We start from the raw sequence: 12889 nt of genomic DNA on the forward strand, positions 1-12889 counted from the left end.
TACAATTCTAATGCAAATTATAGTGTGCCTGGTTGGGATAACCTATCCAAGAGCATATGGCCAAATTTCTGAATGAAGACTTGGGATCAGGTGGCATTAATTATCCAGAAGCCTCTGGTTTAGGTGAACAAACTGGTCTGTTCTTCAGAAATTGATCAGAGACTTACGTACACATGCACATATCACACTCCAAATGATTTCTTTAGAAAATCATTTGCATTGCATATATTTGCATTGAACTAATAAAACATATATACTCACTTATTACAAATGTAATAAAAGTTTTTAAAGGGATGATTTGCTGCATAACCACAGGTTTACTCACTTTCTTGTAATGGTAGAACTGGTATGTATCATCTAAAATCTTATAACTGCTGGAAAATGAACATCTTGGCATACTGAGGACACTTGCAACCTTTTTAACAGCAGTAATTTTAGATACTCTAGCTTCTCCTGAAAGGGATCAGCCTGTAATTTCTACTCCCCTACTTTTCAGAGTTGCTTTCAGATTTGCCACTATGATTGCTGAAAGTCAGTACCCCAATTTTTCCTGTTTTCAGGGGAGAAATACAACAAATATGTAATGTACATTGGAAAATAAGCATGTCACAGTTTTAAAAGAATCTCCCAAACTGGTTTTTCTACCCCAAATATGTGATATAGCCCCATCCACCATGACCTTCAGATTGCTTCCTTGCTAAGTCAAGTATACATCCTTATAAGATATGCAGGAAATAAAACCTTTCTTGGTTTTTTTTTAAATAAACCATAATAAAGGGAGGAGACTAAAGACCTAAAAATTATTCAGTTCAGCTCCCGAGAGCAATACTTTTATCTTGGTGAAGGTCCATTTGGTCAAATCGCTCCTGTTTCTGGTTTTACAGGAATCAGATTTGGTGCCTCCTGCAGCCTGAGCTATGTGGAAGAGAAACTCAGGGAGGCAGTGGCCCATTTTCCTTCTTACCAAGTAGAGGTCTTCCAAGCTGTCCTAGAACAACTGAGATGGTTTGCAGGCCCTCAGATCCGCAATGTTGCAGTAAGTGCTTCCAAATAGTTTCTGATAAAGGAAGGAGACAACACAGGCAGGTAGGATGTACCATTCCTTTAAAATCCCAAAGGTGCTTTTTCAGGAGACAACTGGATTTTCTTATTTTTTCTTTGAAGATATTTTGCTTCTCAGCCCAGAAGCTTCTTGGATGAGAAGGGAAATGTCTTCAAAGAAAAAACAAGAAAGTCCAGTTGTCTCCTGAAAAAGCATCTTTGGGACAATCATGACCTGGATGACTGAGAATCTCTATAGTTCCTTTAAAATGTATCTCCCTCTGCACTTTTATATCCCAATTTATTTTATTATCCATCACATAATACTTCCTCATAATACTGGGCTTGTCTGGGCTTGTCTACTGACTTAATTTCACGGTTACACAACTTCATCTGCTTCTGAATGTCTAGACCAGTGTTTTTTAACCTTGACAACTTTAAGTTGTGGAGTTGAGGTTGTCAAGACTGAGAAATACTGGCCTGGATAGTTTTCACAGCCAGAATACCTACATATACAAGTTACTAGACATGCTGATGTTCCTTCTGGCTCCCCCCACAAGGTTCATGGAGGGCAACAATGCATGATCTCAGGGAATTGGGTAGCAAATGATCATGTAAGCACCCTTTGTTGCGAGAGTATTTCAACTTCCCTTAAATTTTATGCCAAGAAGTCTGAAAATTAATAGCTGGATCCAAGCCATCCAGTGAATTTCTGTGCTAAATGTAGACTAGAAATTGAATATTTTTGTTCCTAATAGAATAATTCATGTACCATGCATAAAGAGAACAAGCCTACAAGGCAATAAGATTTCTCATTATTTGGTAAATTCAAACTGATCAGTGAATCTTCTTATGTATGCCTTAGTTTGAACAAATCTTCAGAGGAAATGTCAGCTTAGGAGAAGCATATCTTTTAATTTATACCAACCTTCAGGCCAGAGAGATATATTTTAGACTGAAAATGAGTAATGGTTTTTGAACTGACAAATCAGATTTGACTATATATTTTCTTTGCTGGGACATGTTAAATGGCCAGACGTTTTAACAGAAACAGTGAAATTAAATAATTTATTAAATGTCTTTATATTCACCCACTCAAGTACAATTTAGACTAACAAATTAAAATGTAAATCATTGTTTAAATCCATCAGTTGTTAATTGCATGAAAAAAAACATTTAACTCGTTGTAAAAGCATGCACAGTAAATGAATTACCTTGAGCTGTATTGCTTCCTTAACCTATTCTTGTTCTATTTGAGGACAAGAAAATCCCATTTTAATTTTAATGGTATAAAGTTAAACTATACTTACTTTGATAAGTGATTTTAATGAGGTTTGTTGACCTAATTTCTAAGATATGTCTGTGCTACATTTTCTTTCAGGCTATTGGTGGAAATATAATGACTGCAAGTCCAATATCTGACCTAAATCCAGTTCTGATGGCAAGTGGGAGCAAACTGACGTTGGTGTCAGATGGTAAGCAGTTTCTCAATTTCCCCTGTTGCTGACAAACTCTGTTATGGGTGTGAATGGAACAGTTTCCATGCCTCATTTTTCTTTCTGGGGCTAGTCAGGGAAAATAGTGTGGCCTGTTATTTCTAAGAGCCACAATAAAGAATGTTAAGAGAACTTTCTTCAGTTATTCTTCCTTTTGCTTTCTAAAGACTAATGCTGAACATTCCCCATAACCCTATGTGCTTAGATAGTTTCAACATGGATTATTTAACTTTGGTTTGGTTTTAATAGTTTATGGAGATATTCAGTCACCCAGGTCATGGTTGTTCCAAAGGTGCTTTTTCAGGAGAAAACTGGACTTTCTTGTTTTTTCTTTGAAGACATTTCATTTCTCATCCAAAAAGCTTCTTCAGCTTCTTCAGCTCTGACAGGATAGTGGGGAATGGAAGGATTTATATTCCTTGCAAACAGCTAGTCCTTTGCATCCTTTTAGAGAGTCATTGAGGCACTTGGATGTTTATTTTGTATTTTTTGCAATTTTTTGAAAATCCGTCCCAAATGGATTTCCAAAAAAATGCAATCTACAGAAACCATTTGCACTACTCAGGTGACCCTGAGGACACAGATAAACCTCCAAGTGCCTCAATGACTTTCTAAAAGGATGCAAATTACCAGCTGTGTGCAAGCAGGGGTGGGATTCTACTGGTTCTGTCTACTTCCGTAGAATCGGTTGCTCTGAAGAGCAGCAGACAGAGAGCATATATAGAACCGGTTCTATGTTTGCTGCTGTTTTGGCCCACCCACCCACCCGGGCTCTTACCTGACCTTTATTTCCTGCGTTTTCAACTGTAGCTGCATGCGTGCACAATGCAGAGCAAGAGAACCAGTAGATATACTGGTCGGATCCCATCTCTGTGTGCAAGGCATATAAATCCTTCCATTCCCCACCATCCTGTCAGACCTGAAGAAGCTTCTTGGATAAGAAGTGAAATGTCTTCAAGGAGAAAACAAGAAAATCCAGTTTCCTTCTGAACCTTTAGGACAGTTTGGTTTTAATATTTCATAACTGAGCATTGATAAGCTGTAGTATTTGATAGCTGTGTGATAGTGTATCGCACCTTTGTGACATCTGTGGTTTTCAAATCTGTTAGAATGTTGAGCATTAAAGAGAATTATTGGAAATGTTTTAGATGGCCTTTAATTTCTATCGGAGATAGAAGTGGATGAATACATTTTTCTGCTCAAGGTATGCAATGAAACATATGTCTATGTATAGAGAATGACAAGCAAAGACTGATAAACTGCTTTTCATCTGTAAGTTAAAGCTAATAAATTCAGACTTGCCAGAAAGATGGTCTAAATGCCACGGATAGAGCTTTGGCCAACATTTGATGGTTGATTCCAGCCTGCCTGTTACTTGATAACATAGAACTTCAAAGACATGTTGATTTCATGCTCCCTGTGATTCCAATGTGATATATGGGAGCTGATACAAAATACATATATGAAGGCCTAGATGTCTAGGGAGCACCTGGCTAGAACAGATAGCTAGGATATATTGTTTCATTAGTGTAGGTCACAATCTTTCCTTGTGGAATTAAAAGAACAGCCACCCTCCCAACAATAAATAATTGCCAAGTTGAATTGAGAACCCACCTGCTTACCCAACTCATCCGTTGTGTGCTGTATCTTGTTTTGTTGCAGAGGGCAGCAGGACAATAAGGATGGATGAAAAATTCTTTACTGGATACAGAAAAACTATACTGAAGCCTCAAGAAATACTGCTTTCAGTTGAGATTCCCTTCAGTAGGGAGGTGAGGTGATCTGAATATTTATTATCATAGAAAAAAAGATGGTGTAGTTTTATAAGGCATATGTAACGCTTTAGAAAATAGACTCAAGATGCAGAAGGACCCTGGCAGACTGGAACACTGGGCCCTATCCTACAAAATGCAATTCAGTGGTGAGAAAAATAAGGATTTACACTTAGGCAAGATAAACCAAACACATAGGTGTAGAATAGGTGATATCTTGGTCAATAGCAGTAGTATGAAAGGGATCTAGGAGTGGACAATCAGTTAAATAGTAGCCAGCAGTCTGCAGCAGCTGCCAAAAAAAAGCCAATGTAGCCCTGGACTGCATCAACAGAGGGATAGTGTCAGGGGTGGGCTTCAAATTTTTTAGCAAAGGGTTCTCTGCCTGGTCGCTGGATGGGCATGTCCATGGTAAGCATGGCCTAGTCAGCCTCCTGCACCATAGCGGGTTGTGTGTGCATTTTTGCCCTCCCCGGGCTCCAGAGGCTTTTGAACCTCCGGGAGGGTGAAAATGGCCTCCCCTGGGCTCCAGAGGCCCTCTGGAGGCTGGAAACGGGCCCATTTCTGGCCTTCCCAAAATTCCAGGAGGTTTTTGCCCTTCCTGAGCCTCCGCATGCCCCTGCACTTACCTGCATCCAAAATGGGCTGCTTGGAGACTCCTGGGAGGGCCGGGGTGGGGTGGGTGAGGCCAGCCAGGAGTGGGATTCGGGGGTTCTCTGAACTGCACAGAATCTTAGCTAGGGGCTCTTCCGAACCCCTGCGAGCCCCCTGCAGCCCACCCCTGGATAGTATCAAGGTCATGTGTGGTGCCGGCGCTGATTTATACTGCTCTGGTGAGATCAGCTTGTAATATTGCATCCAGTTTTGATCATCACAATAGAAAAAAAGATGTTGAGACCATAGAAAAAGTGCAGAGAAGAGCAACAAAGATGATTAGGGGATTGGAGGCTAAAATATATGAAGAATGATTGCAAGAACTGGGAATGTCTAGTCTAATAAAGAAAAGATCTAGGGGTAACATGATAGTAGTCTACAATATTTAATATTCAAATAAAGAAGAGGGGTCAACCAATTTACTAAAGCACCTGAAGGCAGGATAAGAGGTAACAGATGGAAACTTATTATAGAGAGATCCAACTTAAAACTAAGGAGAAATTTCCTGACAATGAAATTATCGATGGAATGGCTTATCTTTAGAAGTTGTGGGTGCTCCATGACTGGGAATTTTTAAGAAGAGTTTAGACAACCATTTGTCTGGAATAGAATTGTATCTCCTGCTTGAACAAGGGGTTGGAGTAAAAGAACTATTGTTTCATAAGTTCATTAATATTTATTAATAATGCAGATGCAATGCTCAAAGCCATGTTAAGTTTGCTATGATTCTTATGAAACATAAAGGTAGTTTGGATTTAGCAGTCATCTCTCTCCCTCCCTCTCCCCCATCTCTCTGCTGAAAAATATCTAGTTCCCATGGCTGCCCATATGCGAATAAAAGTAAACTATGGTTCCTGAAATCTTACAAACTAGAGCATTGAGTTTAAAAAGATTTCCACCTTAGGGATGACTTTAGTGCCATACAAAAACTTTTGCTCCTTCTCATGCCTAGCAAAACTGACTACATTATTCCAATATAGTTTTTTACTACCACCTAAAAACTGAAATAAAAGTAGAGGTAAAATCATAAGAACAAAAAATATCCTAGACAAAAGTATTCAAAATCAGAGAAATTATACTTAATTAATTAAGAAATTAATTGTGCTTTTCATGGGGTAAAATGTTGACCTTGTTCTGTTCATACAGATCACTTATTGAATCACACAAACTTATTTGAGCATGTAGAAACCAGAAAAATGACCTGCTTAATCTATACCAGGGGTGTCAAATGCACAGCCTGTGGGCTGGATGCGTCATGCACTGACCATGCCCAGTTTGGCAAAGGGGAAAAAGTCACAATATGTCACATGATGACACTGTGACAACACAAGTTTGATACTCCTGATCTATACAAAAGGGGTTAGATTTTTCCCTTCCAAAGAGAATCAGTTATTCAGGGCTAAATTAATTCTCCTTGTGTTGCACAAGCTAGCTATCAGGTAGTTGATACTCTTTTCACATAATTTTTTTAGTGAAAATGTCCCTCCCATTGACTTATACTTATTTCATTTTGTGTAAAGTTTTAACTAGGAAGAAGGTAAAAAATATATAAAATATTTAAATATGTTTCCTGAATAGATGTTGAATTTAGGAATGAGTATACTAGTGGAAAAAGAAATAAAACTTAAGAAAACAGGGAGTGGGTAAGGAAGCAACAGTTTCTTAGCATGTTTTGCTATGGCTGGAGAGAGCTACAAAAAGGAAATCTCATGACCAACATAGCCATCCTGCATTGTGGCTTTGTGTGTGTACTGCCCAAGCAACCAAAAAGGAGTTAATTCTAGCATAGCGTTCTTAGATAAGATGTGGAAAATTTAGTTTAGTCATGAAAGATACAAAATGTTTCAATAAAGAAGAATATTTGTAGCTCAGGGTTGAAATGAGAGCTCCTTGATACTCTCTGAGCTTAGTTGTTTTCATGCACATGTTTCATTATGCAAACTCGGTAACATCATCACTGCTAGTATTTATTTATTTATTTTATTTATTTATTTGATTTGCCAATTGTTTACAAGATAATAAGTATAAGTGTATACATAGTTGTGAATACATGAAATGGGTACATATAAGAAAAATAAAAGAATAAGAGAAACAATAGGACAGGGACGGTAGGCACGTTGGTGCGCTTATGCACGCCCCTACAGACCTCTTAGGAAAGGGGTGAGGTCAATAGTAGACAGTCTAAGGTTAAAGTTTTTGGGGTTTGGGGAAGAGACTACAGAGTCGGGTAGAGTATTCCAGACATTGACCACTCTATTGCTGAAGTCGTATTTCCTGCAATCAAGTTTGGTGCGGTTTACTTTGAGTTTGTATCTATTGTGTGCTCTTGTGTTGTTATGGTTGAAGCTGAAGTATTCATTGACAGGTAGGACATTGCAATGTATGATTTTATATACCATGCTTAAGTCAGACTGAAGACGGCGTAATTCAAGGTTTTCTAGTTCTAGAATTTCAAGTCTGGTGGCATAAGGTATTCTACAACGAGTAGAAGAGTGGAGAACTATTCTTGTGAAATATTTCTGGACTTTCTCAATTGTGCTAATATCAGATACGTAATGAGGGTTCCAGACTGATGAACTGTATTCGAGTATTGGTCTAACAAATGTTTTGTATGCTCTGGTTAGTAGTGTGATATTACCAGAGAAAAAGCTACGTAGGATTAGGTTAACAACTCTTAATGCCTTTTGGCTATGTAGTTGCAGTGGGCTCTAGCACTTAGATCATTAGAGGTGAGTATTCCAAGGTCCTTTACAGAGCTTGGGTCATCAACAAGATCTTGACTATTCAGCTTGTATTTTATTTTCTGATTTTTTTGCCAATATGTAAGACAGAGCATTTATTTGTTGAGATTTGAAGTTGCCATTTGTTTGACCATTCAGATACATAGTCAAGATCTTTTGTAGGGTAGCAGTATTGTCTGTGGTATTGAACAGCTTTACATCATCAGCGAAGAGAACGCAATTGCTCTTAATATGATCACAGAGGTCGTTTATGTAGAGTATGAAGAGAGTTGGTCCTAGAACACTGCCCTGGGGGACACCACTATTGACAGGTACTGGATTTGATAGGACACTCCGATTTTGACCATTTGTTGTCTGTTTGACAGGAATGCTTCTATCCAGTTATTCAGTTGTCCAGAGATACCATAGGATTTTATTTTTAGGAGTAGTTTGTCGTGTACCACTGAATCAAAGGCTTTACAGAAGTCTATGTAGATTGCGTCTATTGCTTTGCCCTGGTCGAGTTGTGTCGTCCATATGTTTTTGCAGTGTAAGAGTTGCAGATTACAGGATAGTTTTTTTCTGAAACCAAATTGTTTATTGGAGAGTAGGTTGTTTGTCTCTAAGTGGAGGATGATGGATTGGTTAATAATTGATTCCATGACTTTACAGGTGACGCAGCATAAGGAGATTGGCCTGTAATTTTCAACTAGGCTTGGGTCTCCCTTTTTGAAGATGGGGATGACTGTGGCTTGTGACCATAGGTTAGGCAAGGAGCTGGTCCTGAAAGATTTTTCAAAGATTATGCTTAGAGGTTTGGCTATGGCAGTGGATAGCTTTCTTAAGAAGTAGGCACATATTCCATCCGGTCCAATAGATAGAGATGGTTTTAGATTGCGTAGTGATTTTTCAACATTGTCTTCTGTGAAATCGATATGTATTAGATCATTGTTGTTATCTGTGGTACGGCTAGGAAATACTGGGCATGATGTATGGAGTGGGGTTTGCTCTAAATTTATATTCTAGTGAATTGCCCTGTCAGTGTTAGTAGGATTGGTCTTGATGGGTTTTTTTTGGTTGGGCTGTTTACTATTAGGTTGTTTGGCTTGATTAGTATGAGTGGGGGTGTTTTTGTTTCTAGTTTACCATCAAACAACATCTACATACTGTGCAAAAGAGACAACCAACAAACCCCAAAGGGAAAATAAAACCAAAACAACTCCCTACCAGCAATCAACACCCAGATGTACATAGATCAACACCAAAATTAACATCACACTAACAATCAAGAAGTGAACAATACATTAATTAAGGAATTTTGAAACCAGTTTGTCGAGTGGTTAAGTTACCAGGTTAGAAATCAGGAGACTGTGAGTTCTAGTCCCACCGTATCCAGCTTTGAAAAACAACATACAGTAATAGAAGGAAGCAGATTTTTGAAGTGTCGTACATTCCATGATCAGTCTGGTCCAAGTTTTAGTGCAATGACAGATGGATCTGTTCTGAAATAAGTAGAAGTCAAAATCAGCAATGAGGCAAAGTAAGAATCAACAAGTTCATTATCCCATTACCATTTCTAAGAGTCCAAGAAGAGCCTTGTTGGATCAGCCCAGCAGTTTATCTAGTTCCATTGAACATATGTCTCCTCTTGACATTGTACTTCTGTTGAAATACCTGGGGTCAGTAAGCTTACTATCCAACTAATAATAGATAAGCTTACTATCCAACTCATATGTTCATGATGAAAGAACACAACATATTTACTGCAAAGTCCCCAGAATACCTAATGTGGATTGGTTTCTGGGTAATATGAAGCAATTGACTCATCTAGATCCATGGATTATGGATACTTATGAACTCAACTATGATGATTAATGTTAATTACTTAATGGACTGAGGGCGTGCTTATTATTTTTCAGGGCTGTGTTTATTTTTCTTCTTTCCTTTCTTCTCTGAGCTTATTTTGGATATGGTGGTTATAATAACAGCATCTTTTCAGTCCTGATGCAATTGCATTTTGGGGTAACTATGTTCTTATTATATTGGTTAAGATTATTCCAGAAAGAAAGATGAGATTTTCCTGAGTGGAGTTCTAAGAATCTCATGATTTGCAGTGTGAGAGATCCATGGGAAAAAAATCCATCTGAATTGTGACATCAATTATGTTTGCTTCTTCCGAGTTACAGGGAAAGCATTTATTTGACTGGTATACATGAAATGAAGAATGGAAAGGGGGAAGTTAATCTTGATAATCTTGTTCCAATCTGGATAAATTCTGCACACATTGTTTCTATATCAGTCAAGCATTTTTTCCCTTCAAAATTTTCCTACTATTAACTTAGCTTTCTTAAATATCCCCTTCCAAATTCAGAGCAACATTAATAGCAATTACAAAAAAAAAAAAGAAAAACCCCAATAGAACCACGTCTACACAATGCATTAAACAATAATTAGAAAAATACTATAATTATAAGGCACAAAACTAGGGTAAAATTGTTAAAAAAAAGATTCTGCCTTAATCAATTCCATAAGTAACTTAGAGAATTGAAGCTGAGAAATTTCAAGATTCTGCACTTACCACAGACGTTGAAGACGGCCTGCTGAAATTTGTGTAGCTCTTGCTACCTTCCTCTTGCCCAGTGCATGGGGCTTGATACCAGTAGTGCACCATGCAGCCAGAGCACCCTCTGCTGTGCATTAAGAAATCCAAGTTCTAATTTTGGGATCTTTTTAAATTATCTCTTTTGAAGCTGCCCTGTGTTTTTTTCTACATCCTTGCCAGTAGTGCTGTCACTTATAGAAGGGGATCTGGGTATGAGCACCTAAGAACTCTGCATTGTTTGCTCTAACTTGTAAGAATTACATAGAAGCCATACAAATTGTAAAGCAAGAGGCTGTTTCTGTCCCTTCCAGTTTCAGATGTTGGCGCTCATGAGGGCTGTAGCTTTTATTTATTTAGTTGGACAAAATTTTAAAACAGAAATGAATTGATGTGTAGATGGTTAGGATCAATTTTGCTGGAGAAATTGTAACGCTGTTGTGCACATTTAGCTTAGGGTCAGAGCACATTAAGGGAGACGCATTGACAGTATGAAGAATACGGTGATAAGTGGACCAATGGTCTGGCTTGGCATGCCATTTCTATATTCCTAAAGCAACATGATGGATCTGTTTTGAGTGCTCAACCTTGACATTTTCTAGAAAGATTAATGAATCATGAGTGTTTGCAAAGGGGACTCAAGCATCTTGAATGGAAGGAAATAGAGACATAATCTGCTACTTCATGGTTATTAGCATATTAAATGAGATTCTTAGAGATTCAAAACAAGAAAGCACCCACCAAAACAATGTTTGCTGCCCTTATGTAAAGAAACAAACAAATACACCAACAAACCAAGATCCTGGACATAGACATGCTGCAGAAACACTTTGCAGCTAATATATATCAGTTCTAGCATAATAATGAACACTTATTTATAAGCATAATCCTGACTTGCTGTTCTCAGAGATGAAAGTGAATTTTGCAATGTTAAGTTTTATTCAGAACATAGCAACAGGAATTATTTCATTGTTTGTCTGGAATTCTGTTATATTTTCCCAGGGCTCATTCTTCCTTCATCGAGAAATTATTTCATAAAAGCTACTGCTCATATTCTAGTACCGTTGCTATCAATGGACCAACTTTACTCCACACTTCCCCCACGGAGATCAATGTGAAAAAGTCCACAGAACTTCCTTTTCTTCTCTTAGGGTGAATATTTCTCCGCCTTCAAGCAAGCTTCAAGACGGGAGGATGACATTGCCATTGTAACCTGCGGAATGAGAGTTCGGTTTCAAGAAGGAACCAATCGATTAGAAGAGATTAAGCTGAGTTATGGGGGAATGGCTCCCACAACAGTCATGGCTGTAAAAACTTGTCAGAAGCTGATTGGGAGGTAAATGAGTGAGACTTACATGTTGGGGGCAGAATTTTGTAACATTTTTAACTGGGAGATCAAAGTTTATGATGTTGTTATCATTTCAGTCTTAAGGAAACTGGGGTGGGGGCATATATGATTATTTGCTGAATTGTGGGGTCAAATATTTTCATTCTGGTTTGTTTATGACTTTGGGGAAAGATTAGGAACTTTTGGCTTCATCCTCATAGTGTAATATAAACACATTAATATTTTAACATTGGCAGTATAATGTGGAGATACTTGGAAGGCTGCAGCATGGGACAGCCTTATGGGCTTATGATTTTAAAAAAGCTCCTTTTGACCTTGAGTGCAGCTTAAAGTGCTTATGATTTTAGAGAAGCTCCTTTTGACCTTGAGTGCAGCTTAAAGTGGACTTTCTTATTGGGAAGCTGCAGTTACATCTCTGATAATTTCTGGCCTGTCCCCCAAAGAAAATAAGCGGAGTTTCCATCACATCATCATGGCCACCATCTTAGCTTCTTTTCTGATCATATCCTATGGATACCCATGCTTTGGTGCCAGAAAAGGGTCATTCTGGAAGATGAACTCCCAATAAAATTACACGGCAGCTGAATGGGAATATCTGGCTTAATGCTTTTACTGAATAGACAAATAAAACAATTTTGTGTTAATCCATGGTTCATTTTTAACAGAGAATGGAAAGAAGATCTCCTGCAGGAAGCTTGCCGTTTGCTGGCTGAGGAGATGGATCTTTCCCCTTCGGCCCCTGGTGGCATGGTGGATTTCCGTCGTACTCTCGTGCTCAGCTTTTTCTTTAAGTTCTACCTCACGGTGCTTCAGAAACATATAAAATTAAATGGCAACGTGAGTTTTTCTGTCTTCTTGATGGGATAAGGGTCAGTTTCATATGGCTGTCCGTATGAAAGTTCCATATGGCTATTGGTAACTTTTTACATTTTGATGGTAATGTTCTTGTGCACATTAAGAAATGTATTAAAAACACATTTACCTTTGCAGAAGAGAAATCAAAAATTAAAATAAGATTTTGCCTATATTTTTGCAGAATAATTTGAGCGATTTGGTCCCTTACACGGATGCTAGTGCCACTGAATTATTTAACAAGGATCCTGTTAGCAATGTCCAGCTTTTCCAAGTAAGTAAGAGCAAAAAACAGTTGTGTTTTCCATTTGTTTTATTGCCTCCCATCTCAGTTCTAGGAAATGTGCTTGCCTGAGCATTAAACCTTACCTAGAACTAGCCCTTATTCTGATTTTTGTTCTTTGTTG

The 12889-nt window shown here is 38.1% G+C and overlaps 1 protein-coding gene across 1 annotated transcript in view; it reads left to right on the forward strand.

The window, feature by feature from the left end:
* XDH (xanthine dehydrogenase) overlaps positions 1 to 12889 on the forward strand; it is a 59246-nt gene that overhangs the window by 21666 nt on the left and 24691 nt on the right. The window contains exons 11-16 of the mRNA XM_026681849.2: positions 885 to 1036; positions 2423 to 2516; positions 4200 to 4309; positions 11434 to 11618; positions 12296 to 12467; positions 12667 to 12756. Of these exons, the coding sequence (XP_026537634.2) occupies positions 885 to 1036; positions 2423 to 2516; positions 4200 to 4309; positions 11434 to 11618; positions 12296 to 12467; positions 12667 to 12756 (803 nt within the window). The remainder of the gene's footprint in view (positions 1 to 884; positions 1037 to 2422; positions 2517 to 4199; positions 4310 to 11433; positions 11619 to 12295; positions 12468 to 12666; positions 12757 to 12889) is intronic.

Source organism: Notechis scutatus, chromosome 1 (genome assembly GCF_049901735.1).
Source record: "Notechis scutatus isolate UNSWTSFEM ecotype Mainland chromosome 1, rNotScu1.2, whole genome shotgun sequence".
Classification (NCBI taxonomy): Eukaryota; Metazoa; Chordata; class Lepidosauria; order Squamata; family Elapidae; genus Notechis; species Notechis scutatus.